Raw genomic sequence first — 24,092 nt, 5'->3', positions numbered from 1 at the left:
ATTGCTACCGACCTTGGGCTTGCTGGGGATTGCAGTCCTCCTTTCGCTTCCGTGAGCAGCAGGCAGCAGGCAGCAGGCAGCAGGCAGCAGGTGCGTGGCTGTGGGCGGGCATCTGTGGCATTCATTCCTGGCTGCTCCCTTTTCGGGGGCATGGGCTGTGTGTGTGCATGTATATAACTTAATCCCTGTGGGACTCCTTGTCTGGCCTCACCCTCGGCTTGGCTGATTGGCTGTCTCAGCTGGCCCCCGCCCTTCCCACCACAGCATCCCAGGTGGCTCAGCTTCCCTCCCCTTCTCCGTGATCTGTGTTTACCAAGAGAGCCTGTTCAGGTGGGGCGCCATCTCTGCACTGGCTCCCCTCGGCACCCCACCCCCGCCGCCTAGAAAGCGGGGGAAAAACCAGGCCGAGCCATTCCAGACCCTTTTCCCCACAATCCGGAGAGGTCGGGTAAGGGTGAGGGGTGGGGGTGGGGAGAGGTTCCAGGTCAGGGGTATCCCCTGTGACCCAGTCCTCAGTATCTCGCCGGTAACTCACTCCAACCCAGGAGTTCCATCCCTAGGACCAACCCCCGTTCCCTCTGCCCCCACTCTGTCGGTTCAGGGTGACATGCCCTCCCTGGGAAAGCAGCCAGAAGCTGGATCTTAGGTTCCTAGAGGGGGCACAGCCATGGAGACTTCATTCACAGGTGTTCCTTTCTCCTCCAGACGGTGATGACCTCCAAGCCTGCTGGAACCCCGGATGGGGGCTGGGGCTGGGTGGTGGCAGCCTCAGCCTTCGTGGTGAATGGACTCTCTTACGGGCTGTTACGTTCCCTGGGCCTTGCCCTGTCTGATATCTCCGAGCACTTTGACCGAACCTCTCAGGACACAGCGTGGGTCAGCGCGTTGGCCCTAGCGGTGCAGCAGGCAGCCAGTGAGAGGGACACCGAGGTGGGGGGCAGGAACCAGGGTGAAGGGGTCGTGAGTGTAGTGATGGGGGACCCACCTGATTACCAGATAGTCCGAGAGAGGAGGACGGGTGGCGCCAAGTTCTAGAAAGAAAGATCTCTTACCCTTTGAGGTGACCAGGAGGGACCTGGAGGGCGTTATGCTAACCGAAATAAGCCAGAGAAAGACAAGTATCACATGATCTCGCTTATTTATGGAATATAATGAACAAAATAAGCTGATGAACAAAATTGATCCAGAGACAAGGAAGCAGGGAACAGATTGACAAACCTCAGAGGGAAGGGGGTGGGGGTGGGGCGGGAAAAGATAAACCAAAGAACTTACATGCATAACCAATGGACACAGACAACAGTGCATGAAGGGGGGCGGGGCACAGGGGACGGGATGGGGAGGAGGGTGTCAATGGGGGGCGGGGGAAGGAGGGACATTTGTAATAGAAAATAAATTTTTAAAAATTAATAAATGAAAGAGTGGGTTGAGGTTAAGAGGAGGCGCTATTAGGCTGGAGGAAGAGTTTTAGGCCAGGCGAACAGCCAATAAGAAGTGTTGGAGTGAATTGGTGGGGAGCAGAGCGTGTCTTCTGTTGACTCCTCTGCCTTCTAGGCCCAGTGGGCAGTGCCCTGAGCACCCGCTGGGGGGCGCGCCCTGTGGTGATGATTGGGGGCATCCTCACCTCACTTGGTTTCGTCTTCTCGGCTTTCGCCGGCAGTCTGCTGCACCTCTACCTTTGCCTGGGCGTCCTTGCTGGTGAGGAGAGAAAATACTTCGAGGGTGCATAAGGGGTGATGGTGTAGATAGGAGCTTGTTGGGGGCTGGAGGCGGACTGTCCGGAGACGTCGCCCTTCGAAGAGCATGGCTGGCATTGCTGGGCCAGGCATTCCAGGTTCCCGTATTCACCCAGTCTTATCTATTCGCAGGCTCCGGCTGGGCCCTGGTGTTCGCCCCTGCCCTCGGAACCCTCTCTCGTTACTTCTCCCGCCGTCGAGTCTTGGCGGTGGGGCTGGCACTCACGGGCAACGGAGCCTCCTCGCTGCTCCTGGCGCCTGCCTTGCAGCTTCTCCTGAATACTTTTGGCTGGCGGGGGGCCCTGCTCCTCCTTGGCGCCATTACCCTCCACCTCACCCCCTGTGGTGCCCTGCTGCGACCCCTGGAGCTCCCTGGTGACCCACTGGCCCCACCCCGGGGACCCCTAGCTGCCTTTGGCCTGGGTCTTTTCACACGCCGGGCCTTCTTAGTCTTTGCTCTAGGAACTGCCCTGGTGGGGGGCGGGTACTTCGTCCCCTACGTGCACTTGGCCCCTCACGCTTTAGACCGGGGCCTGGGAGGGTATAGGGCTGCACTGGTAGTGGCGGTGGCTGCGGTGGCGGATGCGGGAGCTCGGCTGGTCTGTGGATGGTTGGCTGACCAGGGCTGGGTGCCCCTCCCGCGGCTGCTGGCAGTGTTTGGGGCTCTGACAGGGCTGGGGCTGCTAGCCGTGGGGCTTGTGCCGGTGGTAGGAAACGAGGAGGGCTGGGGGGTCTCCCTGTTAGCCACGGCTGGGGTCTATGGGCTGGGCGCCGGTAGTTACGCCCCGCTTGTTTTTGGAGTGCTCCCTGGTCTAGTGGGCATCGGAGGTGTTGTGCAGGCCACGGGTCTGGTGATGATGCTGATGAGTCTCGGTGGGCTTCTGGGCCCTCCCCTGTCAGGTAAGGGCCTGAGCCAGTAGGCCTGGTGGCCACCATCCTTTGTCCCTGGGGTCCAAGGCCTCTAAATTCCTTTCTCTTTCCTTTCAGGCTTCCTAAGGGATGAGACAGGAGACTTCACCGCCTCCTTCCTCGTGTGTGGCACTTTGGTCCTCTCAGGAAGCTTCATCTACATGGGGCTGCCGGGGGCCCTGCCCTCCTGCAGTCCAGCTGCAGGTCCAGCCACCCCTCCCCCTGAGAGGGGGGAGTTGCTCCCGGTTCCTCAGGCTGCCCTGCTGTCCCCAGGGGGCCCTCACTCCACTTTGGACACCACTTGTTGACCATTTTATTTTGGTTTGAGCCCTTCCTTCAATAAAAAAAATTTCCAGTTTTCCTGCAAGCTCCATTTGTTAGCCAATCTAGGACACTGAAAACTATCTACTTAAGATATTCAAAAGGCTGCTTGGAAGGAACAGGATCCCACTAAACCCTGGCGAGGGGAAGGATATCTGTCTGTCCAGCCAGTTCATTTCTCTTTGCCCAAGTTGTTGCCTTTATAACAGGGAATCTTTGAGAAGTGTCTGCCTATCAGCTTCAATTTGTTTAGGGTTGAGCGAGGCTCATGGGTGCGATCTACCCCATCCTCATTTCCTTTACTCAAAACTTGTCCCTGTATCTCAGTCTCCTACTAGTCTGGGGGTAAATACAAGAATCCCAGACCCAGACTTAGGCTCTCTCATCTTTAGCTCTCCCTACCAAACTACATCACCACACCGTGTCCCCCATTCTCTTAATTTCTTTTCTAAGTCACAGGGGATAGTGGGAAAGAAGGAAGTCAGTGGGCAAGTGGGAGGAACTGTAGTTCATAGAGGCAGAGTCCAGGGTTAAAATGCTGAGTCACCAGGGCTCCTGGACACCTCTCCTCCACCCCCCAGCATTGACCCCGTTCAACCAACCCAAGCATATGGAATCCAGTTCTTTCTGAGATTCTGATTATTATCCAGTTTCCTTATTCAGAAGGGGCATCCCTCTTTCCTAAACATCTGTCTTCAGAGAAGAAACTTAGTAGGCAACACTAGAGATCACTTGTAAAACATAATAAGTCGCTTGGCCTTTGATTTTCACAGTTGATTCACAGCTCAGCACAGCAGGCTGAACTCTTGGATCCTGCAGAAAAGGTTGTAGAAGCAAAGAAGAGATAGGAGTCCTCAACAAAATACAAAGGGTTGGCACACACATCACAGGAGCCCTGGGCCTGCTGTGGTGGAAAATAGATCAAGATGCTTAAGGCACTGTGGTTCTGTGGGCACCAACATGGGGCAGGAGGAAAAGACCTGGAGCTGCCAAACTGACTTTCATAGTCTGTCAGCCAGCTCCCTTCTGGAGTTCAGTCCTACCCCAGCCCTTCCTTGGGCACAGGGACTTTGGTATCCAGTGCCTCTGTGACAAGGTCCTGTGGCTTGGAGGTAGGAGCTGAGAAACAGAAGAAGTGGGGTAGAGTGATGAGAACTCCACTTCCCGCCAGAAGGAAGGTCCCAGCCACCACAAAAGAAGCTGTGTAGTTGCCTGTCACATCCCGGAGGTAGCCTACATCCAAGAGAGAATAAGAATACACGTGGGTGATCTGTTTCCTGGGACTGATGGCTCAGACATATTTCTGGGTGGAGGGAAAAAAACAGTCCTTAACCCACCATCTTGGAAGAGTTAGAATTCCCATTGTAGGACTGGATGAGTTTGAGAACTCTGGTTTCCCAAGGGGCTTCAAATGGTCATTTCAATCACCTTCCTGCCTTTAGAAAGGACCTCCAAATCAGCCAGTGGAAATTTGGGGATCCAAACCAAGTCAGGCACATCTGTGCCTTTCTTTCTGGCAAATGTGGCCCTCCCATCCATGCCTTCAGTTAATAGTTAAAAGGAAAACATTAAGGGTCTGAACCTTCTGGCATCTGGAAGCTGGAGAACTTTGACCACATGGCTCAGACATCTGAACCGGGGCCAAATGGGCCAAGGGAAAGGGCATATAGTGACAGTCTGGCAAGGCCCAGCCAAATCTGAAAACCCAAGCTACAGGTATCCTACCAAGGGTTCCACATAGCTCGTTTTAGTTTTGCCACAGCCCCAATTTCTTTGTCCCATGATCCCACTTCAGGACTGCTATGATTAGTAATACAGGCTGTGTAGTATACCATATCATGCAGTATACCATATCAGAAGGCAATATTTACACTCACTATAACAGGAATAATCCCCTCCCTGAATAATATGACATGGCATCTCTGGCCCACCTGGAAACCCCGTTCCTCTTACCTGACAGAGGAGACCCCAGAAGTCCCCCGATGCTTTCTACCATCTGCACCAGTCCCAAGCCACAGTATATCCTTCCAGTCCCCACCAGTTCAGGCAGCATGGAGAAGGCCAATGGGGTCAGGGCCCCTGATGTAAAGCCATAGGCCACGGCCAGAGCCACCAGGGCTGCGGGAGCCTGAGCCACGGGGAACAGGGCCAATGACACCCCAGTCAGGGTGGTCCAGAGCACCAGGAGTCGTGCCATAGGCCCTGGGACTGCATCCCCTAGCCACCCAGAAGCCACACGCCCCACAAGGTCAGAAATAGCAATCACCGAGAGTAGGAAGGCAGCAGGTAGTGGATCCCAATTAAGGTCCTGGAGATGGGCCACCAGGTGCACATAGGGAATGAAGTAGCCAGTGTTGATCAGGGTGAGGGCAACAGTGTAACGGAGGAAGGGGCCATGATGGAGGAGGGAGGCAAGTTGGGCCCCAGGACCACCCATGGCAGGGTCCTCAGTCAGGGAGAGTGGGCGGAGGAGAGCACCACAGGCCACCAGGTGGAGGGAGAGGGCAGACACCAGCAGTAGGGTGCCCCGCCAGGCATAGTGGCTGAGCAGCCATTGGAAGAGTGGGGCAAAGGCAAAGGAGGAGAGGCCCACGCCAGTCAGTGCCAGTCCCATGGCCAGGGATCGCAGGCGGGAGAAATAACGAGACAGACAGGCCAGTGTTGGAGTGAAGGTCAAGGCCCACCCAGAGCCTGTCAAAAAAAAAAAAAAAAAAAAGAAATGGTGGTTGGGGGCTCTTAGGGAGCTCAGGGCACCCAGTTATCCCAATACTGCCCAGTAGCAGAATGTAGCACAGGTCTGGTTACAATCCTAGCTTTGATACTTTCTAGCTATATGACTTAATCTCCCAGCTTCTATCTCCTCTTCAGAAAAAGGGTGGTGATATACTTTATGGGACTGTAGAGGCTTAGAGATAATGTTTTTAAAGTAACTAGCACAGCCTGGCCACTGTGGTTCAGTGGTTGAGTGTCAACCAAGCAGTCACCCGTCTGATTCCCGGTTAGGGCACATGCCCAAATTGTGGGCCAAATCCCCAGTGGGGGGCATGCAGGAGACAGCCAATCCATGTTTCTATCTCCCTCTCCCTTCCTCTCTCTCTAAACTCAATGAAGAAAAAATAAATAAAATTAAAAAGATTTTAAAAAATTAAGTAACTAGCACAGATTTTGGAGTTGCACCTGGGCTCTACCAATTCCGGCAGTGTGATCTGTATTTGCCAAGTTCCATAAACGTCTCAAGCCTTGCTTCATCTGTAAATAGGATAGATATCTATTTCACAGTCACAGTACCTGACATAACTTCATAGGATGTAACTCTTTCTTTTACACAACAGTCCCACTAGCCCCCGGCTCCCATATTCTGGACTCATTATCTCTGAATGTTCTAATTACCCCACCAAATTTATTAATTTAGTCATCCCTCTTAATTCCCCTTGGGGCACAGGTGCTACTCAAAACTTTCTCTCAGCTTCTCTCGAAGTCTTTCGGAAGGATCAGGAGGAAGGTGATAGTCCAGAGGCCAAAGACTCAGGCATTTGACTTTCCTGCCCCTACCCAGATTCTCACCTGAGAGCAGCCCAATACTCAGGTACAGGTGGGTCAAGGAGGTAGCAAAGGATGCGAGCAGCATTCCTAGAGCTGCCAAGATGCCCCCAGCCATCACCACGGGCCTTGGTCCGAACCTCGTGCTCAGGGCACTGCCCACTGGGCCTGGGGAAGAAGGATTTCTGTGAGAAGACCTCAGGCATTTTTTCTCCAGCATCTCCATCTTCACCCTCCCCCTTTACTGTCTCCGCATTCCCTCTCCCTTCCGAGGGTCGTAGGACGCCGGAACCAGGCTCAGCACTCACTTCCAAACTGCTGCACCGCGATTCCTATGGAAGCAATCCAGGACACGCGCGCTGCCTGCTCGTCAAACGCCGCCACAAACTCCACGAAGAAGATGCTGAAGCAGCGGAGCACCCCGAACACTAGCGCGGACTGGAAGAACGCCGAGAGCACCACCATCCATCCCCAGCCCCCGTCGGGGGGCTCGGCCCTACGAACCATCTGGGAGGTATCAGAGCGGCCGCCACTAACAGCCACCGAGGAGCAAAGCTCAGGACGCTCCCCTTCTGCCCACCCAGCCAGCCGGATCGCAGCCGGCCGCGCGGAGGGAGGACAAGGTGGTGAAGAAGAAGGTACTGGCGAGGGCTTGAGAGCTACAGAGAGGCTGCGTGAGGCGCCTGCGCCCTTCTCCTAGGGGGGCACTATCGGTGGGGAGAACTGGCCTTTGCTGCCCCGATTAGCGCCCGGGGGCGTGGCTCCGCTGGCGGCCGGTCAAGAATCCAGGCGGGAGCAGGGTGGGCCGCCGTTCGCGGAGGAGCCTGGAAGCGGCGCTGGGGTTAGCCCCTTGAGGCGCACCATTCTCCGTGTGGGTTATCTATTTTATCAGGCCCGTATTAGCACGTGGCCAGCCTGGCCTAGGCCGACGTGCCAGCCCAAGGCTCGCGGGACTCCTGAGCAGGGGCGGAGCCAGGAGGGCGGGGCGGGCGGGCTTTCGAGCATTGTTCTGGACCGTGAGTGGGGAGCATGCGTAAAGAGGGAACTTTAGGAGGTCAATTAGAAGGGCCCCAGGTGATGCAGGGACCTATCAGAAGGCTGCTAGCGTCTCCTGTCTACCTAGCAGGCCAGTTCATCCAGATCCCAACGCCAAGACCTGCATGTGAGGAGTAGATAGGGGTTGGTGGTGGGTAAACTGGTTCGGGAGAGTAAAAGATTCACTTGCTTAATGCTAGGAGCCCAGGAGTTGCAAGGCCTGTGGAGGCTAGCGAAAGGATTTTGAGATAAGAGTCAGACAAAACACTTCAAGCTCCGAAGGTCACTTGAATTTAGATGCCTGGATTCTTGGGGGGTTCAAAGGCCAAAGACGGAGACAAGGGGAACGGGTTGTGGAACTCTTGGCGTTCATTTCTGTAATGTCGCTTCTGTTCCCACTAACAGGAAACCTACAGGTCACAGAGACCAAAAATAACCGAGGAGAGGAAGGGCAAGCTTGCCAGCATCACCTACCCCTTCTTCAGTGGGACTGGAACCCTTTCTTCTGTCCCTCTAGTAAAAACCACTTCCTAATCATAGTTTTTGATCTCATGATTATCTAGTTAGACTAAAAAGACAAGCCGGGACCACTGGAGCAATCTGCCCCTCCTACCCAGTCCCTCCACCTCCTATAGCACTAATCCTTGGCTTGCTGTTTCTTCACTATAATTCAAGCTCCCCAGGACCCTGACCTTGAAACAACTACTCATGGATTTATACCCAGACAAGTGGGGGTTGGGATGGAGGGAGGCTGTGTAATTTTATTTTTCTTAAAATATGTTTTTATCGATTTTTTCAGAGAGGTAGAGAGAGAGATAGAAACATCAATGTGAGAGAAAAACATGGATCAGTTGCCTCCTGCACGCCTCTTACGGGGGATCAAGTCTGCAGCCCGGGCATGTGCCCTAACCAGGAATCTAACTGGGACCTCTCAGTCCATGGGACAATGCTCAATCCACTGAGCCACACCAGCTGGCAAGGCTGTGTAATTTTAAAAAACATATATAATTTTATATGTAGAAAATAAAAATAATTATACCCAAAAATATTTTTTTGGAATCAAGTTTTTTGGTGGTAGGGGAATATGTCAATGATGTAGAAATTGGTGTGGTGCTATAACATAGTTAAGAGCCCAGTCTATAGAATCAGAGTTCCAACCTCAGTTTCATCACTTAATAAGTTGTCCAAGATATTGAATCTCTTAGTTATTTTCCCTATCTGTAAATTGGGGATAATAATAGCACCTACTTTTTAGGGTTGTCAGGGGAGTTGAATTAGAAAAACCTACGCACTAAAAATGCTTAGTTTAGGGCCTGACAGGTAGCAGGAGTAATATTAGCTTGTCTCATTTTCAACAGCGGATAAACTGTTGTAGGAGGAGAAGGAAGGTTTTAGTTTCTAAGTTTCACTTTTTGCTTTTTAATAAACTAATCTAGGTCATGGGTTTTAAGAGACTGAGAAACACAACCACAAATTGTAAATGTTGGAAGGAACTGCAGAGACCATGTTAATGGACTCACAGATGAGTAATTTAAGTCCAAAAGGGAGGTAATTGATCAGAATTAGTGACCTTCTAACCTTCTGCCCACAGGGCAGAAGAGTTGTGCACACAGGACACAGAACAGGGGACAGGGTGGGAGAGACACATACACTGGGCAATGGATGGACTCCAAGACATCATTACTGGAGGATGGGCATGTTGGCTCTCTACACAGCCTTCTTACTGCCACCTCCAGCCCCTATTGTCCTTATGGGACCCAAGTCCTATCCATTTTTTTTTTGGTGGTGGTGATGGTAGGGGGTGTCTGAGAACAGATGCATCCCCCAACCTCTTGGTATTATTAGTAGCTTCCTGGTTTCTCCCTGCCGTCTCCACACTTCAGTCAGGAAGTGACTTCACAGCAGCAGGATGCAGGTGGCTCCGGAGAACTTCATGAAGTCACTGGTTCCTACACAATGAGCCAGAAGGCAAGGGCAGGGAAGGGGAGAACATGGGCCATTTGAAATGTCTGGTGGAATGGGCACAAAATCCAAGAAGATATTCAGGAATAACCCTCTTTCCCCAGCTTTCCCCAGCCCCCACCTCCCACCCCAGCAAGAACCCCAGGACACAGCAGGCAACAAGAAGAGGCTTCTTTATTCCATGTTTCTGATCTTGCAAGATCTAACATCTCCACCCCTAGACACTCTCCACCTGCCCATCCAGTCTGCTAAAAAAATAATAAATAATGGTTCCTTCTCACATCTTTCTTTTGCTTTCCCTCCCTCCTACAAGTCTGCAGTGGGGGTAAGAGGGTGAAGAGTAGCGTTTTCACCAGTTTCCAAAAGACATCCATTAGCACTGACCTATCTTGAAGAAGCTCTACCTCACAAATCCAAAATGCTTCTTACCCTCTTCCCCATGCCCCATAATCAAATAGGCTCCATGGAAAAGGGGGTAGGACTGTAAATCAAGGTTTCAGAGTATCATCTAACACTCCAGACCTTCCACCCAGTTAAGAGGCAACCCCATTCCTAACTTTTTACTTACTTGGCCTACACCAGAGACTGCACCCCTCAACCAGCCTCTTAATTCTATCTGGATACTTGGTCCACTAGAAGGTCCATCAGTCAATCAATCTTTCAAATCTTCTAATCCCAACAGTAATCCCAATCATAATCTCAAACTATAGCAAACCCCCAATGGAACTCAGCCCCTTTACTCTCCCTGTGGAAGATTCTAGTGCATTCACTGGTTCCAGACAGGAATGCAGTGGTGGGGAGACCAGGTCACAGACCCAGCTTTTCCAAGCACCTGTGACTTCTAGAGTTTCTGAAATCTGGACATTCGCCAGATCATGTCCAAAAACTCCCTGAAGGAAAGAGTTTGTCTCAGGCATAGAGAACCCCAAGGACATTCAAGCCCAGATGTCTCTGCAGCAAAGGACTGGTCATGACATGTTTTGTCAAGATAAAGAGTTTTGTAATTCTCCCCTAGGTCATAATATTATTAGAGACTAGGCAGAATCAGGAAAGGCAGCATCATCTCTAACAAAGAATTTCAGATCTTTCCCCAATGAGGGACCAACTCATTGCTAAGAACAGGCCCTAGTGGGAGGGTTGTGGGCTCTATCATGACAGACACAGCAGAGTCAACCTAGGTGAACAGATGAATAGGACGGTTGGGGTATAAGAAGAAGTCTCTCCAATCATCTCTTAGTTCTAAGGCTGACAAAGCCCCCACACTCACAGCCCTCAGAAGGCATTTATTACCTGCATTTCAGACTCACCATAAAGTTCCCATAACCCTTGAAGAACAGAGAAAAGTCTATCCGATTCTAGCCTGCTAGAGAACCTATAAAATCCAGAATACCAGAGAGGGTTCCTGACCCAATTCCATACACCCACACGTTCCCAGAGCTGCCCTAGAACAAAGAAAGGTTTCAGACCTAGAACTGGAGGGGCAGAACACAGAGAACCCATTTCTCCATTTTAAACAAACCAACAAGCAAACAAATAGGAGAAAGAACAATTCTAAAGATAGAAGTTATGGCAATAATAACATAAAACACTCAAGCCAAAGGAGACAGCCCAGTGCTAATCTCTGCCAGCAGAGCTATGACATCACATTCTATGTTTGGGGTCACTTTGATCACACTGGGAAGAGGGAAGTGGAAAATACAATAGAATGAAGGCCCTGGTGCCACCCAAAGGCCTCAATAAATTATATGTACAGAGAAACCGAATGAGGTGGGGACTGCAGGTAGAGGACTATTCCCTTAAGAAAACCAGCCTCCAGCCTCTCCCGTCCCCAGCTCCTAGCTTGCTCTCTCCTCAGGAACAATTTTGATTGTGGGGGAGAGGTTTTGACCAGCAAAACAGAGGCAGATCAAGTCAGGATCTGCCACCCCTGCTCTCCCCAGTGAGAAATTAAGATGGTGGCAGTTTCTGAGAACGGAGGGGCCTTGTGCACCTCCATGCCCGAATCTGACAGAGAAGCCAGGTGTGGGCCAGCAGCTTTCCTGGCTTCCAGAAAGTGACAGGGGTCTGGGCCATCGCTCAGCTAGGGTCCCCCCAGGATGTGATAGTGTACTTTGGTGTTGGTAGCAGCTCCATGTTTCTGGCGCAGATGAAGCCGTAGCTGACTCTTGTGCCGGAAATGCAGGCCGCAGGGGTCGCACTGTGAAGGAGACAGCCAGGTTAGGCCCCTCCCTATCCACAACCACCTTAGATGTTGGGAGAACTGTTAGCTCTCTGCAAGGGAGAACTGTTAGCTCTCTGCCCAAGAGAAGTTCTTTGGTCCTCATGTCTTCCCAAATCCTTAGGGAGAAGCCAAGGAGATAGGGGCCTCCCTCTTTAGCAAAGGTTTTTCCATCCCTTAGCTCCTCTTTAGGAGCTAGCATCCAGTCAAGGAGCCTAACTTCTTCTTCTTTTTTTTAAATATGTGCCCCTAGCGGGAACTGAACCCGGGACTCTCTGGTCCTCAGGCCGACGCTCCAACCTCTGAGCCAAACCGGCCAGGGCAAGGAGCCTAACTTCTATACTGGTCCATCCCTACCCCCACCTTCACCTCTCACTCACATCCTTACCCTCAGCCCTACCTCTTGCACACATGAACTCTTCCAGGCCACCACCCATTTGGAAGAGACTAGGAACCACCAGACCCCCTCCTCTCAGAGCCCCAACCCTAGGTAAATGGAGGGAAGTCTAAGTCTCTAGGCCAGGCCAGGTTCAGTACTCACATGGTAAGGCTTCTCCCCTGTGTGGATGCGAACATGGCTTTTGAGGGTCTGTAGGTGACGGAAGCGAGTCCCACAGGTGGGGCAAGGATAGGGCTTCTCCCCAGTGTGAATCAACACGTGGGCGCGCAGATGTGCTACCTGGGAGGGGAGAGGACCTCAGACAAGGACTCTGGGAAAGACAGAACCCTCCCTAAAGGGCCCACTCTGCCCTCTTGCAAATTTGCCTTTGATCCAGTTCTGAGGCTGGCTCCATACCTGTACAAAGCGGGAACCACAGGTCTCACACTTATAGGGCTTCTCTCCAGAATGGATGCGGCTATGCGTTTTCAGATTAGCCGGCCGGTTAAAGCGGGCTCCGCAAATGGAGCAGTGGTAGGGCTTTTCCCCTGGAGACAGGGAGGAAGGGAGGTCAGGAACTCTGCCCTAGGACCCCTGTGGGCATGAAGACCAGGGCCCTCTCCTCCTTGTCCCTCCCCTACCTGTGTGCACTGTGCGGTGACTGGCCAGGTTGCCCTTGTAGCGGAAGGCAGACCGGCAGAGCTGACACTTGTAGGGCTTGTCCTCATCCCCAGGAGCCAAGGGGTCCAGCCCCGATGAGCACCCAGCCACAGCCTCACAGTTTTGGCAGCTGAAAAATTCACTTCCTAGGAAGGAGGATGGGTAATGACAATAATACCAGGGAATCCTCAAACCACACATTAGTAGGTTTTCTTTTTCCCAATTTACTGTTAAGACTTTGGAGCTCATTTGACTTGCTTGAGGTCACAGGGTTAGTAAGAGGGGAAGCCAAGATCTGACTCCATGTCTGTCTGTCTCCAGGGTACTCTGCTAATCTCTTTAATAGCAGTGGTGGTAGGTGGAGGCCTCTACTAGTGGGTAGAGGTTTCTGTTTCTCTCTCTTCTCTTGCACCACTCTGGATGACACCTTGCCAGAAATGCCCTGCTGAGCTCTGGGCTGACCACCTAGCCCTGGAATAGGCCAGAAGTTCCCAAACACTACTGCTCATTGGAAGCTTTAAAAAATACCGACACCTGGCTCACACTTCTAGACATTTTGATCTATGGGGTGTGACTCTAATTTGTAGTATGTAATTGGAATAGGTCTTTCCTGAGGCTTTTTGGCCCAAACTGGCTTTGAGCAGCCACAGGAGAAAAGCCCAGAAGGAGGTAAAAGGAGGGGCTCTTACCTGGTGGTGGACGAGCCCGCCCAGAGGGAGATGATGCATTGGCTCCTTGAGCCCGGTGTGTGAGATGGGGGGTATTGACTGGAGCCCCACATTTAAACTGTACAGTGGCAGCAGTGGGAGAGAGCCTAGACAGAGTAAAAGGTTAGGAGAGATTATGTGGAGGGGAGCTTCTCTGCTGGAAAACTTGGAGCTAAAGGCTACCTTCTAGAAGTGACCAATGAGCCATATCCAATTGTGCTGCCAAAGACCCACCACACCAGTAAGCCTGGCCTCTGGCCAACTTCCTAAGGTGGGCTAGTGTCTCTGGAACCCACCCACTCACTCCCTGTTCCTGACCACCCAGGCCCAATGGCTTTCTCTGCCTCCTAGCTGAGGCTAGCCACTACAAATTCTTGGGGTTCCAGTTTCTGTACCTGCTCTGGGGACCGGGAATGGGTCCTTCTTCGCTGCCACTGCTGCTGCTGGAAGCCTCATCTCCACTGGGGAGCCCAGCTTGGGGGCAAAGTTGACCAGAACTCCTCTCCCCCACCAGGCTCCCTCCTTGGGAGGCCTGAGAGTTTAGCACGATGAACTTGTATTTTTTCCAATTGCAGGCCTTGGGGTCTGGGCTGCCTGGACTGGGGGGGCCTTGACTGCAGCTTCGAGACTCAGTAGGTGGGTCTGGGTGCCCTTCGGAGCGCCTGGGACTGCCTGGTGGCGGGGCCGTAGGGGGCGTGGGGGGTTCTGCCTCCAGGGGCCGCAGGGAGATGCCCAGAGGTTCATAGCTGGGAAAAGCGCGATGGACATTAGTTCTATTTCCTAATCTTGGCCTCTGCCCCTGACACCTGGGATACCAACCACCTCACCCACGGAGAACACCGAACTGGGTCTCCTCACCTGGCCTGAATGAAGCGGTGGCATGCCTGGACCACATGATCCATCTGTAAATAGGTGGCGGCTGCAAGAACAGCTGGTGCAGTGGCAGGAGAGAGGCGTAGGCGCGAAGTGTACATGAAGTCCAGAAGAGGAGCGAAGCCTCCAGCTTCGGGGCCCCCAGGCAGGGAGAGCACATCCACCCCAACTCCTGCACGGCCTCGGAAAATTGAATAGAAGAAGCCACTGGAGAAAGGGCAGACAGGTCATGTTAGGGGCTAGGGAACCAAAGGAGATTTGTGCAAGCTCTGTAGAGAGCCCCGCCTCCTCCCACTGCCACCCCGCCTCCAATTCCAGGACGCTCCCTCCTGCTTCTGGACGGCTTGGCTTCGGATTCCCTCCCAAAGACCTTATGGCTCCGTCCCTTTCCCATTTGGTCCCACTCTGTCCGATGAGGCTCCCTTCGAACCTGCAGGCGATAAGAACTGCCTTGTGAGCCCGAAGGGGTTGCCCGCCAACCAGTAGCGTGACGTCAGTGAGGATCCCGCGCAGGCGCAACTCATTGAGGTTGCCGAGCACGTCGGAGGAGTGGCGAGTGAACTCGCGGACGTAGCCCAGAGCTCCGTCCGGGGAAGCCGTGGAACCCATCGCGACGCAGGCCTGCGGGTGCCGAGGGATCCAGGCAGTCCTAAGACACTTTTCGTTCCGCAGTTTGCCTCCTCCTCCTGAGGTGCAACTACAGCCAAGCCCCGCTCACACAGCCTCACTTAATTCATCTTGTTCTTTCTTTTCACGACCCCCCCATTGCTCGATTTCCTCCTCTAGATTTGAAGTTTCCCACACCGCGGTGTCTATGGCGAGCGTGGAGACTCAGGCCCGAAACGCCCTTGGTTCAATTCCTAGAGCCCTTCCAGCACCCACCCAAACTCCAGTCCCTTCTGTTTCACCGCGCTCGAGTCGCAGGTGTTCGACCCTGCTGAAGACCCTACGCGATTTGCTCTCCACACACCTTCAAATCCCAATCGAAGTTCCCTCCCCCAACCACGAATTCTATCTAGTCCCAGATCCCTAGCTTAGCCCGATTTGGGGGCCACTATCTAGTCCCGGATCCCTAGCTTAGGCCGATTTGGGGGCCACTATCTAGACCCGGATCCCTAGCTTATCCCAATTTGGGGGGCACAATCTAGTCCTGGATCCCTAATTTTGCCCAATTTTGGGGCCTCAGTCTTCCTACCATCAACAAAAACCAACCCTTTTTGGGGACCCAGGAGTCTGGCTCCCTCAGTCTCTTGTTCTTACCCCCGTCCTGCAGGGGCTGTGGCTTCTCTTCTCAAGGGGGTGGGGCCTCTCTCCCCTTTTGGCCTCGGCTCCTTTATCTGGCCGGGATGGCGGGGGCGGGGGTGGAGGTGGGGTGAACGCCTGGGTCTGTATCCTTCCTTCCTCGGTAGCTCTCCAGATGGCGAGCCCCGGGCGGGGTCTCCGCTCTAGGGCGGGACCTTAGAAACGCTGCGTGGTAGTAACCTAAAGGGTCTTGGGTCACCAAAAGTGGAATAATCGAGGAAGGGACATTCGAATTGAAGAGAAGGTTGGGGATATTGAGAGTGGAAAAATGAGTGACTGGGTCGGGGTGGGGGTGGCTGGGACAGCCGAAACTGGTGTGTTGGCTTTTGGAAGGGGATGGCAGGAGCCTGTTACAGGAGAGTAAATAGAGCAAAGCTCTCTTTCCAATGTACTGTATTACGGAACATAAAGGAGAGCCCAAGGAGGCCTCAGGTTTGGGGAGGCGATAGTGGGCTCCTGTGGGGTCTCAGGCAGCGAAGGGGTGGTGTGAATGACAGGTTCCTCTAGCAAGGCCTACCAAAAGGGCACTCTGACCGGGCGGGGTAGAGAAAGGGCGGATATGATTTCTAGTTTGTTTCCTTCCATTGTCCTGCGACCGGACGGCTCCTCCAGCTGCTTCCCCTCGAGGAGGTGGGGAAAATCCCGGGTGGGAGCCGAGAAACGTTCAGGAGAACTATGCGTCCGGACTCTCACTCCCGACACCCTTCAGAATCCTTTTAGGGATCCAGAGAGAGGGACTCCCGCCCAAAGCCTGTTCGCCCTCCCCCCAGTCCCAGCCCACTAGGGCCTCGGGCACCCGCGGGTCGGCTACGCTAGGAGGCTGGCAGGACGCCGGGGTCCAGCGCGGCAAGCAGGCAAAACTCGGCAATGTTTGGCTCCTTCCACGAGGGGGCGGGCGAGCACTAGCTTCGCTTCGTCCGGTCGCCTGCACCCGGCTGGGGTGGGGTCGAGGGGAGACGGGGGCGGGGGGGGGGGCGATCGGGGAGGGGGGGTCCACTCTGACAGGGGCTCAGGATCAATTCGGTCTGAACGGCGGAAACTTTCGACCTCGTCCCCTTTGCGCTGGTTTATTTTGTCCATCTGTCTCCTAGAAGGGAACTGGGGTTGAGCAGAGGAAGGGAGTTAGGCGACAGAAGTGACTTTCCTCCGAGACTGGGGTTCCTACTTGGGGTGAGAAATTTGACGGCTTTGGGAGCAAGGGATATGGGTGGGACAAGGACTGGGGTCTGAGCTCTGGAAGTACAGGGTTTTCCTTTCTAATTAGTCTAGACACTATAATTTGTTTTAGAGGTGAATTTTTAGTGAACGTTAATAGAAAGTTAGATGGGCCGAACAAAGAGAAGGGAAAACAGGGAAGTTCTCAGGATAAAAGAAGGGAGAAAAGGTAGGAGGGTTCTGGGAACCCTAATTTTAAGTCCCTGATCTCGGAGATAGGCACGGATCAAACCCTCATATATTATTTAAGGAGATGCTGGGTTTTCAGGGGGACAAGTTTCATTTGGAGGAGAGAGGCCAGAGCTGAGACAAGCTGCAAATCAGGACGGCTTTGGGCTCAGGAATGACTGACCATTACCGGGAGTTGCATATCCAGGCCTGGGGCCCTTCCCTTCAGATTTGAGGGTGTCTTTATTTGCATGCACAGAAGAACTGCTGAGAAACAGGGAATTGGGGACCACTACGGATTTGGGACCATTTGGTGGCTTTTGATGTGATGGTTACTTTGATCTCTCCCCATTGCGGGAGTTTGGTATCAGGATGGAACTGACTTTGTGTTACCTGCTCAATTGTGGGATGCATGTTTATTATGGGGTGTGAAGTTAGTTTGATTATTCTGGTACTGGTGGCAGCATTCAGGCTTGAGGGCAAATGATAAATGTGAGTAATGGAGCTGATTCTGAAGCTATATTAATTTAGGAAATTCTGACACCCACAATTTGGAGATTGTCATCTGGGAATATCAAGGAGAACCTGCTTGGTGTTCTTGGGGAAGTGAATGGGGGTTTTGTTTTAGGGATTCCTAGTCATTGGTGTATATGGACAATCTGATTTAGGGTACAATAGTCATGCTGATTGGGGGATGAATTATGTTTTGGGGTATCATATACATTTTAAGGCTCCGAGTAGATTTGGGGAAACATAAAATTCAATTTGGAGTCTATTATTATGCGGTGGACCATAATGGAACCTGGGAGCTTGTTTGAAGGCCTTCTATGATTGTGGGTCCATGAGGGGAAGCAAAGCTTTCTACTTGAATGTTGTGGAAACTTACTTTGGGGGGGGGGTATTCCTGTGTGCACAGATAGCCAAGAAACTTTTTCCAGTGGCAGAAACAAGACAAGGGTCCAGGGTGGGAAATAAAAGTTTTGGGGTGTTCTAATTTTGGGGTGTTCTGCAACTATTTGGGTGAATTGAGGGATGAATCATAAGGTGAGATTGATTTAGGGGGTTCACTTAATTTGGAGCATGCATGATTTGGGATCATTTGCTTATAGCAAATGTCCTTTGCTTATAGCTCTTTCACCCCAGATTCTAGAAAATCTTTCTTTAGTGAACCCCAAATATGCTCAGGGTTTGATAGGAGAAATTTGTAAAGGGAATGCATTTCCTCTTATTTCTGTGTGGCCTGAATAGCTCTGAGGAAGAAAAGATGGTTTCAGATTCTGTACCCCAATTTCTTAAGGGAGCCCACCTCCGTTTGGGAGAAGGTAGAGAAAATGGGGTGTCTTATGGTAAAGTGGACACCCCTGACTAGGTCAGTGATGTTGGAACTGTGGCAAGGAGAGGTGGTTGTTGGGTACAAGGAGGTGATTCTTGTACCCTGATTTTCTAGGATAAGAGCCCCAAACAAAAAGCCGCCAGAAGACTGGGAGTGTGGGTGAGATGGGGGAGGGGTTCCCCACGGCAGCAGGGGCTAGGGGGTAAGCCAGGCCAGCTCTGCACGCCTGGGTCCCTGCTCTGTTCGGCTCTCCTCCCCTCTCTCCCTCCCACCGCCCACCCCCACAACCCAAGGGAAAAAAACTGCCTGTGCAACAGCAATGGCAGATTCCAATCCTCCAGGCTTTCCTGAACCACCACCGAGACCAGCCAGGGGGGAGGGGAAGGGAGGATCGGGCTTTCCTGCTTCCCTAAGACTGGGCTATGAACTTGACCTCCTGGCCCCTAGCCCTTCGAGGAGTGCCCCACCCCCCGGTATGGAAGCCAGGTGTCCTGGACCCTAGCCCCCGAGCGGGGTGGGGGGGGGCCTGGAGAGACGGGGAGGAGGAAGGAGGGAGTGACTTCCAAAATTGGCATCGGGACAGAGCAGGGCTGGCGGGAGGCAGGCGAAAGACAGAATTTTCCTGAAAAAACGGGGGTATCTGAGGACCCCAAATTTGGAGAGCTAGTCCAGGACCGTCCTGCCAACATCCTAGATTTTTTGGGGATTTTTTGGGGCCCCCGGGACCCCTCTAGATGGGGTGAGGAATGTAGTGTTGGGGGAATCTGACTGGGGCATTGCAGCTGCCTCTCCCGCCGAGTTGGACACGGATGGGCTGGGACGGGTTTGGGGGGGTGTCCCCAATTCTGACTGGGAGTGGAGGAACCCCATCCTGAGCTCTCTTGTGGGGGTCCCCCCTCCCTAGGGCACTCCCCACTCCTTGAACCAGCCGAGAGGAAGGAGGCCAGCGATGCGACTGGGGCAGCTCCTTTCTCCTGCACCTCAAATGTGAGGGATGCACCCCAAATTTTGCTCCCTTCAAAATAGGGGACCAGGATCTCAGGGGAGAGTAGCTGAGGTAAGTGGGGAGGAAAGTGTCCCCTGTTTTCAGGAGAGACGTGGCGGTTGGGGGGGAGGTTTGGAGGTGCTGCTGGGGTGGGGTTGGGCTTTGTCAATCTTGGAACTGGGGGGATCATTGGAGAGGCTTTCTCTTATGGCCCTAAACTGTAGTCCCCCAGGTGGAAACCAAAGGTTGAGACCATAGGGACCCCCAACATCCACAGCCGTTAGTGTTTGATTTGTTTCACCCCCACAAAGGCTCTGCCGAGGACAGGAGCTGGGGGCAGCTGTTCAGTCTGGGGACTGTGGAGGGTGAAAGAGGAGCAAGAGGCCTTGGCAGGACTTGATGTAGGAGAGATAGGGGTGTCAAGGGAGGGGTCTGGCATCCCAGGGGCCTAAAAAGACTGCTTACACCTACCATCTTAGATCTTTTCGATTGCTAAGAGTTTTGGGGGTGTGTCGGCAGGGAGGGTGGTAAAGGGTGGGATGGGAGGTGTGAAGATAACTTTTCGGTTTTAGAGGATATTATTTTGATTTGCAGAAGAGATTTTGGCCCTTGGGTTTTGATTTCTGGGGTGTGCTTTTTAAAAATCAAATTCTGGACAGGAGGAAAAGGCTGAGGGAAGGCCTAGGGTGGGGGTAGGGAGAGGCATGTTTGTCTCAGCTTAAACGTGGCTTTCTGGGGTGGGCCCACCTTCCTGAGCCTGGTGGGTGGGCTTATGGGGGTTGTTGCACTGGGTAGAACTTGGGTCCTGGGGGACCATGGAGAGTGGAAACAGAACTGGGGGTTGGATACCTGGCCCCAGGTCCAGATGGCCTTCCTGGGCCCGGCTGTTCTCCTTCCCCCCTGGCCTCCATTTCCTGCCTTTGGCCTCCATCTTGTGGCAGGCCCAGGGCCCAGGGCCACTTCCGGCCCCCCTCTCCAAAGACGTTCCGGCCCCATCACCTCTGGATTGCCAACTTCCAACCCTGCTGTCCTTGGCCTCCTGTCTCTCCTTGCTTTCTCTTGGGTTCTCACCCAGAGGAGGAACAGACACAGGAAGCCTTGGGTGCCTGTCCTTGCCGACTCGGGACAGTTTGTTGGTCCCCCATAGTCATTCCCTATTCCTCCGCCTCTGACCCCACCCTAGGGATCCCCTGAGCAGTTTCTACAGAGGGAAGATGGTTCCAGTCTTATTGTACTGCAGACCCATCCCTTAGGCCCCTCTCTCTCCAGTTGCCTGCTCAGCTTAGCCCTTGTTTCTTGTTTTCTCCAACTATTCTCAGGGCCATGTTTGCCTTTTATACCTTCTCTATCGCCCTGTTCTTGGTGGTGGGGGTCTTCCCAGCACTGTCTCATGCTCCCTTCCTCTCAACTCACCCCAGTCCTGCTCCCGCCCCAGCAGCACACTGTGGTTTGTACGGCACTGTGGCCACGTCCAAACCACACTGTGGTGTTAGAGCGAGGGTGGGGGAGGCACCGCTGAGGCTTGGCCCAGGAGGCCACCCTGGAGAAGCGACACAAAAGACATCTGGGGCCTTTTTTCAAGGTTGGGGTGGGGGTCAGCGGAAGGGAGGTATGAAAGCACTGGAAACAGCCCCTCTATAATCCCCAGGGTGGTCTCAGGAATACCAACTGCTGGAGACCCTGGGGGTAAGTTCTGCCTCCAGAGAGCAAAGTGGAGTCTTTGTTCCCCACACCCAGCTCCCCTGGCTTTAGCAGCACAGAAATATTGGCACTGGAAAGAGTCTGCCAGTATTGGCTGAGCTGCTCCAGGCAGGGTGGTAAGGGCTGCTGAGGAGGAGGCTGAGCCACTGGGGGCTAAGGAGAGAGGAAATGGTCCCTTGTACTCCAATAATGTCAAGTGAAGGCACCAAGCTGAGAGGGAAATCTTTATTGTTTTCTGTATAAAAATGTCCATCGGATGCAAATCAAAGGGGCTGGGGGCAGATGCTTATACAGGAGCAGCAAGGGGGCAGTCCCAGCAGTCTTTTGACCCTCTTTCAGGCAGTCGTTGCTCAGAGTCCTAGGCGATCCACAGGTCCAGGGTGAACAATAAGAGGGGTCAGAGGCGGAAGGCTCAGTGAGACAGCAGAGGAGGATCACCAGAGGTCATGAGAAGGCCAGAATCCAGGGTCAGGCTGTCTGGAACAGGAAGTAAAATGGGCCGAGATGGAGCAAGCCCCAAGATGCTTCTAAGACAATTCCTGCCTCACCAAAGCCCCCGGTTCTTTACTGACCCAACCACCTGCACTGTGTATGAGAGAACCTTCTTTTCCAAAGCCCCTGTACAGGGAGGGGGATCCTGCTAAGACCCTCCCCTACCATCCAAGTGACACTTCCTCCCCAACCCCTTCAGCTGGTGTGGGAGGAGAAGGACTCCTACCCTGGTCGAAGTTGAGTTTCTTGGATGGAGGAGTTTCTCCTAGCCCTTCAATATCCACCAGGTCACTGTTGGCGTCGGAGTCGTTCAGAGCACTGAGTGTCACATCTGGGAGGGGGGCATAAGCTAGGTTCTAGGTTCCTTGACTGCTGTCCTGGCTTCCCAAAGCTTCAAGCTCTCCCTCCTACCACCACCCCAGCCACTCTCTGGGAACCTTCACTGGGAGAGGAAGAAAGATTTGTCCTTCTTTGACCCAAGCCCATTTCTCTCACTGAACCTCAGATGGGACTTGAACCCTCAGGCAGCAACTCCACAGCCCTCACCAGCCTTCTGTTTCTTTATGGGAGGACCCCCGGCCTCAGAGACGCTGGAGCTGCTTGGTGGAGGGGCAGCTGGAGGAGGTGACAAGACACCAGATGCCACCTTCTTGGGCCCTTTCTTGGGTGACTCAGCTGGAAGGGGGATACCAGAGTCTTCATATACTTTGCGCTTCACAGTGGCCTTTATCTGAGCCCTGAAGAGAAGAGAGCAGGTTAGGAAGGGGGTCATCATCAGAGATTGCTGAAGGAAGAAGGAAGGGGAGGAGCAGGGATAATGCACCACTTTGAAAGAACACTGGGGAGCCCCTTCAAAATCTGAGTAAGAATCCAAGTTAGGGCCCAACCCTTTGGTAGGGTCTCATTTTCCAGGACCTTTTCACTCACTTAGGGCAGATGCAGTGTAAAGAATGGATTCTCTGAACTGAGTAGTGGGAAGTGCCCATCTCCTAATTCTCTTCTGGGAGAGAAGTATGGCTGTGAAAGGCTAACAGGTAAGCCTTGGTGATCTGCAGGTAGATTCTGATCAACCAGTTCAGAATCACAGTATTCCTGGAAACACAGCAGTAGAGTCTCGAAAGATCTGTATAAATAACCAGGCAATTCCCATTACAAAATTCAATTACTGGGTATATCAGGCAATCTAAAATAAAATTATTGGAAGGTCCTGATTACCCGAGTATTTTAGTAACTTCTCACCAACTGTGACAATTCTTTTATCTTTCAGTCCTCAAGGGGATGCTAACAAAACTAGCAACAAAGTAGGAAAGATGTTGAACTGGAAGGGAGTTCTGAGAAGATGGAACAATGGGTATGGAGGAAGAAATCTGCCCACACCCCTCTTTCTCTACCAGCCACCCCTCCCTCACACTGTCCGTTCCTTGATGACACAGCTGATGTGATTAAGATCGTCACCAAACCGCTTCACAGCAGCCCTCAGCATCTCTATCTCCGTCTCCGTCCACTTGGCACTGTCAGAGGGGAGAGGGGAATATCGAAAGTGGGAGGAGGAGGGGTGTGGAGCCAGCCCCCAGGCTATGCATTCCACAGCAACCAGCCTCCTCCCCTTAATCCCTGGGGCCCCTCCCATAGATCCATAGAGAAGTCCTCCTTAAAAAAATGCTCTTAAAACGCCCCGGGAACCCCCAGGACCCCCAGCCATGTGATATTGCAACAACCGCCAACTTGTAAGAAAGCCTTTTCCCCATTATCTTGAAACAGTAGCTGTAAACTGCCCACTGAAACCAATTAAACACGCGTGTGTATGTGTCTATGTGTGTCTTACAAACAGAACACCTGAACACAGTCTGCAGCAATCTGAGGAAATTCCACAAGACTTGGGGTGGGTTGGTAGTGGTGGTGGTCTATGGTCTGTGGGTTCCGGTTATGAGCTCCAGGCTGTGGTTTTACCTGTCATCCGTTCAACAATCATTAACACCCACTCTGCGCTGTGCCAGGCACAAAGGCAAACTACAAACTAAAACTAACATCTGTCCTTGCCCTACAGAGTGTCCGTGTCGGTGAGCGAGTCCAAGCGTCCGCACTCAGCGTTCACGACCCAGCCCCGGCTCACGTACCCCGCGGGGGAAGAGTCGGCCACGGGATGCAGCTGCATGGTCAGCTCCCCGAGCTTCGTGAAGGCGGCACCCGCCGCGGAGAAGATCTCTCCAACCTGGGGGTGGGGCAGCATTACGGGGGGCCGAAGCACACCCACCGCGCCGTCCAGCCCGGAGCCCCTAGCCCCACCCCAGGCTCGACTCCCGCCCGCCTCCCGCCCCCCTAACCCCACCCTAGGCGGAAAAGCCGGGAGCCAACTGGCGGGGTTGTGGGGTGGGCAGGGATGCCCTCCCGTGGCCGCCAGGGAGCGCTGTCCGTTTGGGAGGTCGAACCTTTGTGGATGCTGACGTCATGGCCCCGTGCGCCTCCGGCACGGAGGAGACGCCGCCGCCGCCGCCGCCGGACCGGGACCACCGAGAGCCAGCCGACCCAACCGCTCTGACCCGCGCAGGAAGTCCCGCC

The 24,092-nt window shown here is 53.2% G+C and overlaps 4 protein-coding genes across 15 annotated transcripts; 1 reads left to right on the top strand and 3 right to left on the bottom strand.

The window, feature by feature from the left end:
* Positions 1–78: 78 nt before the first annotated feature.
* SLC16A11 (solute carrier family 16 member 11) lies at positions 79–3,131 on the top strand. 4 transcript variants are annotated; one of them, XM_036269902.1, is made up of 5 exons: positions 79–90; positions 706–913; positions 1,552–1,695; positions 1,866–2,633; positions 2,721–3,131. In XM_036269902.1, exons 2-5 carry the CDS (start codon positions 712–714, stop codon positions 2,948–2,950), a joined length of 1,344 nt encoding a protein of 447 aa, XP_036125795.1. In that variant the 5' UTR covers positions 79–90; positions 706–711; the 3' UTR covers positions 2,951–3,131. The 4 variants fall into 4 exon arrangements, with proteins under 4 accessions (XP_036125795.1, XP_036125794.1, XP_036125797.1 ...); XM_036269901.1 differs by lacking the exon at positions 79–90 and adding an exon at positions 297–330 and having other exon boundaries at positions 2,721–3,130; XM_036269904.1 differs by lacking the exon at positions 79–90 and adding an exon at positions 320–443.
* Positions 3,132–3,230: 99 nt separating this feature from the next.
* On the bottom strand, positions 3,231–7,174 carry SLC16A13 (solute carrier family 16 member 13). Its single transcript, XM_036269905.1, has 4 exons — positions 6,812–7,174; positions 6,528–6,671; positions 4,917–5,654; positions 3,231–4,196 (listed from the first exon to the last, which is right to left on the bottom strand). The coding sequence occupies exons 1-4, from the start codon at positions 7,008–7,010 to the stop codon at positions 4,003–4,005; spliced, it is 1,275 nt and encodes a 424-aa protein (XP_036125798.1). The 5' UTR covers positions 7,011–7,174; the 3' UTR covers positions 3,231–4,002.
* Positions 7,175–10,549: 3,375 nt separating this feature from the next.
* Positions 10,550–15,631, bottom strand: BCL6B (BCL6B transcription repressor). 2 transcript variants are annotated; one of them, XM_036269031.1, is made up of 9 exons: positions 15,550–15,594; positions 14,768–14,958; positions 14,323–14,544; positions 13,860–14,210; positions 13,447–13,571; positions 12,739–12,903; positions 12,515–12,645; positions 12,260–12,397; positions 10,550–11,697 (listed from the first exon to the last, which is right to left on the bottom strand). In XM_036269031.1, exons 2-9 carry the CDS (start codon positions 14,944–14,946, stop codon positions 11,581–11,583), a joined length of 1,428 nt encoding a protein of 475 aa, XP_036124924.1. In that variant the 5' UTR covers positions 14,947–14,958; positions 15,550–15,594; the 3' UTR covers positions 10,550–11,580. The 2 variants fall into 2 exon arrangements, with proteins under 2 accessions (XP_036124924.1, XP_036124923.1); XM_036269030.1 differs by lacking the exon at positions 15,550–15,594 and adding an exon at positions 15,598–15,631 and having other exon boundaries at positions 11,152–11,697.
* Positions 15,632–21,252: 5,621 nt separating this feature from the next.
* On the bottom strand, positions 21,253–24,045 carry CUNH17orf49 (chromosome unknown C17orf49 homolog). Of its 8 annotated transcripts, none has more exons than XM_036269437.1 (6): positions 23,963–24,045; positions 23,651–23,745; positions 22,943–23,044; positions 22,080–22,270; positions 21,760–21,864; positions 21,253–21,518 (listed from the first exon to the last, which is right to left on the bottom strand). In XM_036269437.1, the coding sequence occupies exons 1-6, from the start codon at positions 23,981–23,983 to the stop codon at positions 21,454–21,456; spliced, it is 579 nt and encodes a 192-aa protein (XP_036125330.1). In that variant the 5' UTR covers positions 23,984–24,045; the 3' UTR covers positions 21,253–21,453. The 8 variants fall into 8 exon arrangements, with proteins under 8 accessions (XP_036125330.1, XP_036125332.1, XP_036125336.1 ...); XM_036269439.1 differs by having other exon boundaries at positions 21,253–21,514; XM_036269443.1 differs by lacking the exon at positions 22,943–23,044 and having other exon boundaries at positions 21,253–21,514.
* Positions 24,046–24,092: the final 47 nt, after the last annotated feature.

The sequence above is a fragment of the Molossus molossus genome, unplaced genomic scaffold (assembly GCF_014108415.1).
Source record: "Molossus molossus isolate mMolMol1 unplaced genomic scaffold, mMolMol1.p scaffold_m16_p_19, whole genome shotgun sequence".
Taxonomy (NCBI): domain Eukaryota; kingdom Metazoa; phylum Chordata; class Mammalia; order Chiroptera; family Molossidae; genus Molossus; species Molossus molossus.
Note: the sequence above shows the minus strand (reverse complement) of the source record. Positions and strands in the feature narration are given on the sequence as shown.

Bases quoted from the DNA above. Each gene is read 5' to 3' on its own strand.
- SLC16A11 (XM_036269902.1), top strand. From the start codon at position 712: ATGACCTCCAAGCCTGCTGGAACCCCGGATGGGGGCTGGGGCTGGGTG. The intron at 1,696-1,865 runs GTGAGGAGAGAA...ATCTATTCGCAG, and splicing joins TTGCCTGGGCGTCCTTGCTG to GCTCCGGCTGGGCCCTGGTG. The intron at 2,634-2,720 runs GTAAGGGCCTGA...CTTTCCTTTCAG, and splicing joins TCTGGGCCCTCCCCTGTCAG to GCTTCCTAAGGGATGAGACA.
- SLC16A13 (XM_036269905.1), bottom strand. From the start codon at position 7,010: ATGGTTCGTAGGGCCGAGCCCCCCGACGGGGGCTGGGGATGGATGGTG. The intron at 5,655-6,527 runs GTGAGAATCTGG...TTTTTTTGACAG, and splicing joins GAGTATTGGGCTGCTCTCAG to GCTCTGGGTGGGCCTTGACC. The intron at 4,197-4,916 runs GTAAGAGGAACG...TCTTGGATGTAG, and splicing joins TCTGGGGTCTCCTCTGTCAG to GCTACCTCCGGGATGTGACA.
- BCL6B (XM_036269030.1), bottom strand. From the start codon at position 14,946: ATGGGTTCCACGGCTTCCCCGGACGGAGCTCTGGGCTACGTCCGCGAG. The intron at 12,646-12,738 runs GTAGGGGAGGGA...CCCTGTCTCCAG, and splicing joins TCACCGCACAGTGCACACAG to GGGAAAAGCCCTACCACTGC. The intron at 11,698-12,259 runs GTGAGTACTGAA...TCTCCTTCACAG, and splicing joins CAGGGGAGAAGCCTTACCAT to TGCGACCCCTGCGGCCTGCA.
- CUNH17orf49 (XM_036269436.1), bottom strand. From the start codon at position 23,163: ATGGGAGGGGCCCCAGGGATTAAGGGGAGGAGGCTGGTTGCTGTGGAA. The intron at 22,271-22,942 runs GTGAGGGAGGGG...TCTTCTCTTCAG, and splicing joins GTCATCAAGGAACGGACAGT to GGCTCAGATAAAGGCCACTG. The intron at 21,865-22,079 runs GTGAGGGCTGTG...CCCCCCTCCCAG, and splicing joins CATAAAGAAACAGAAGGCTG to ATGTGACACTCAGTGCTCTG.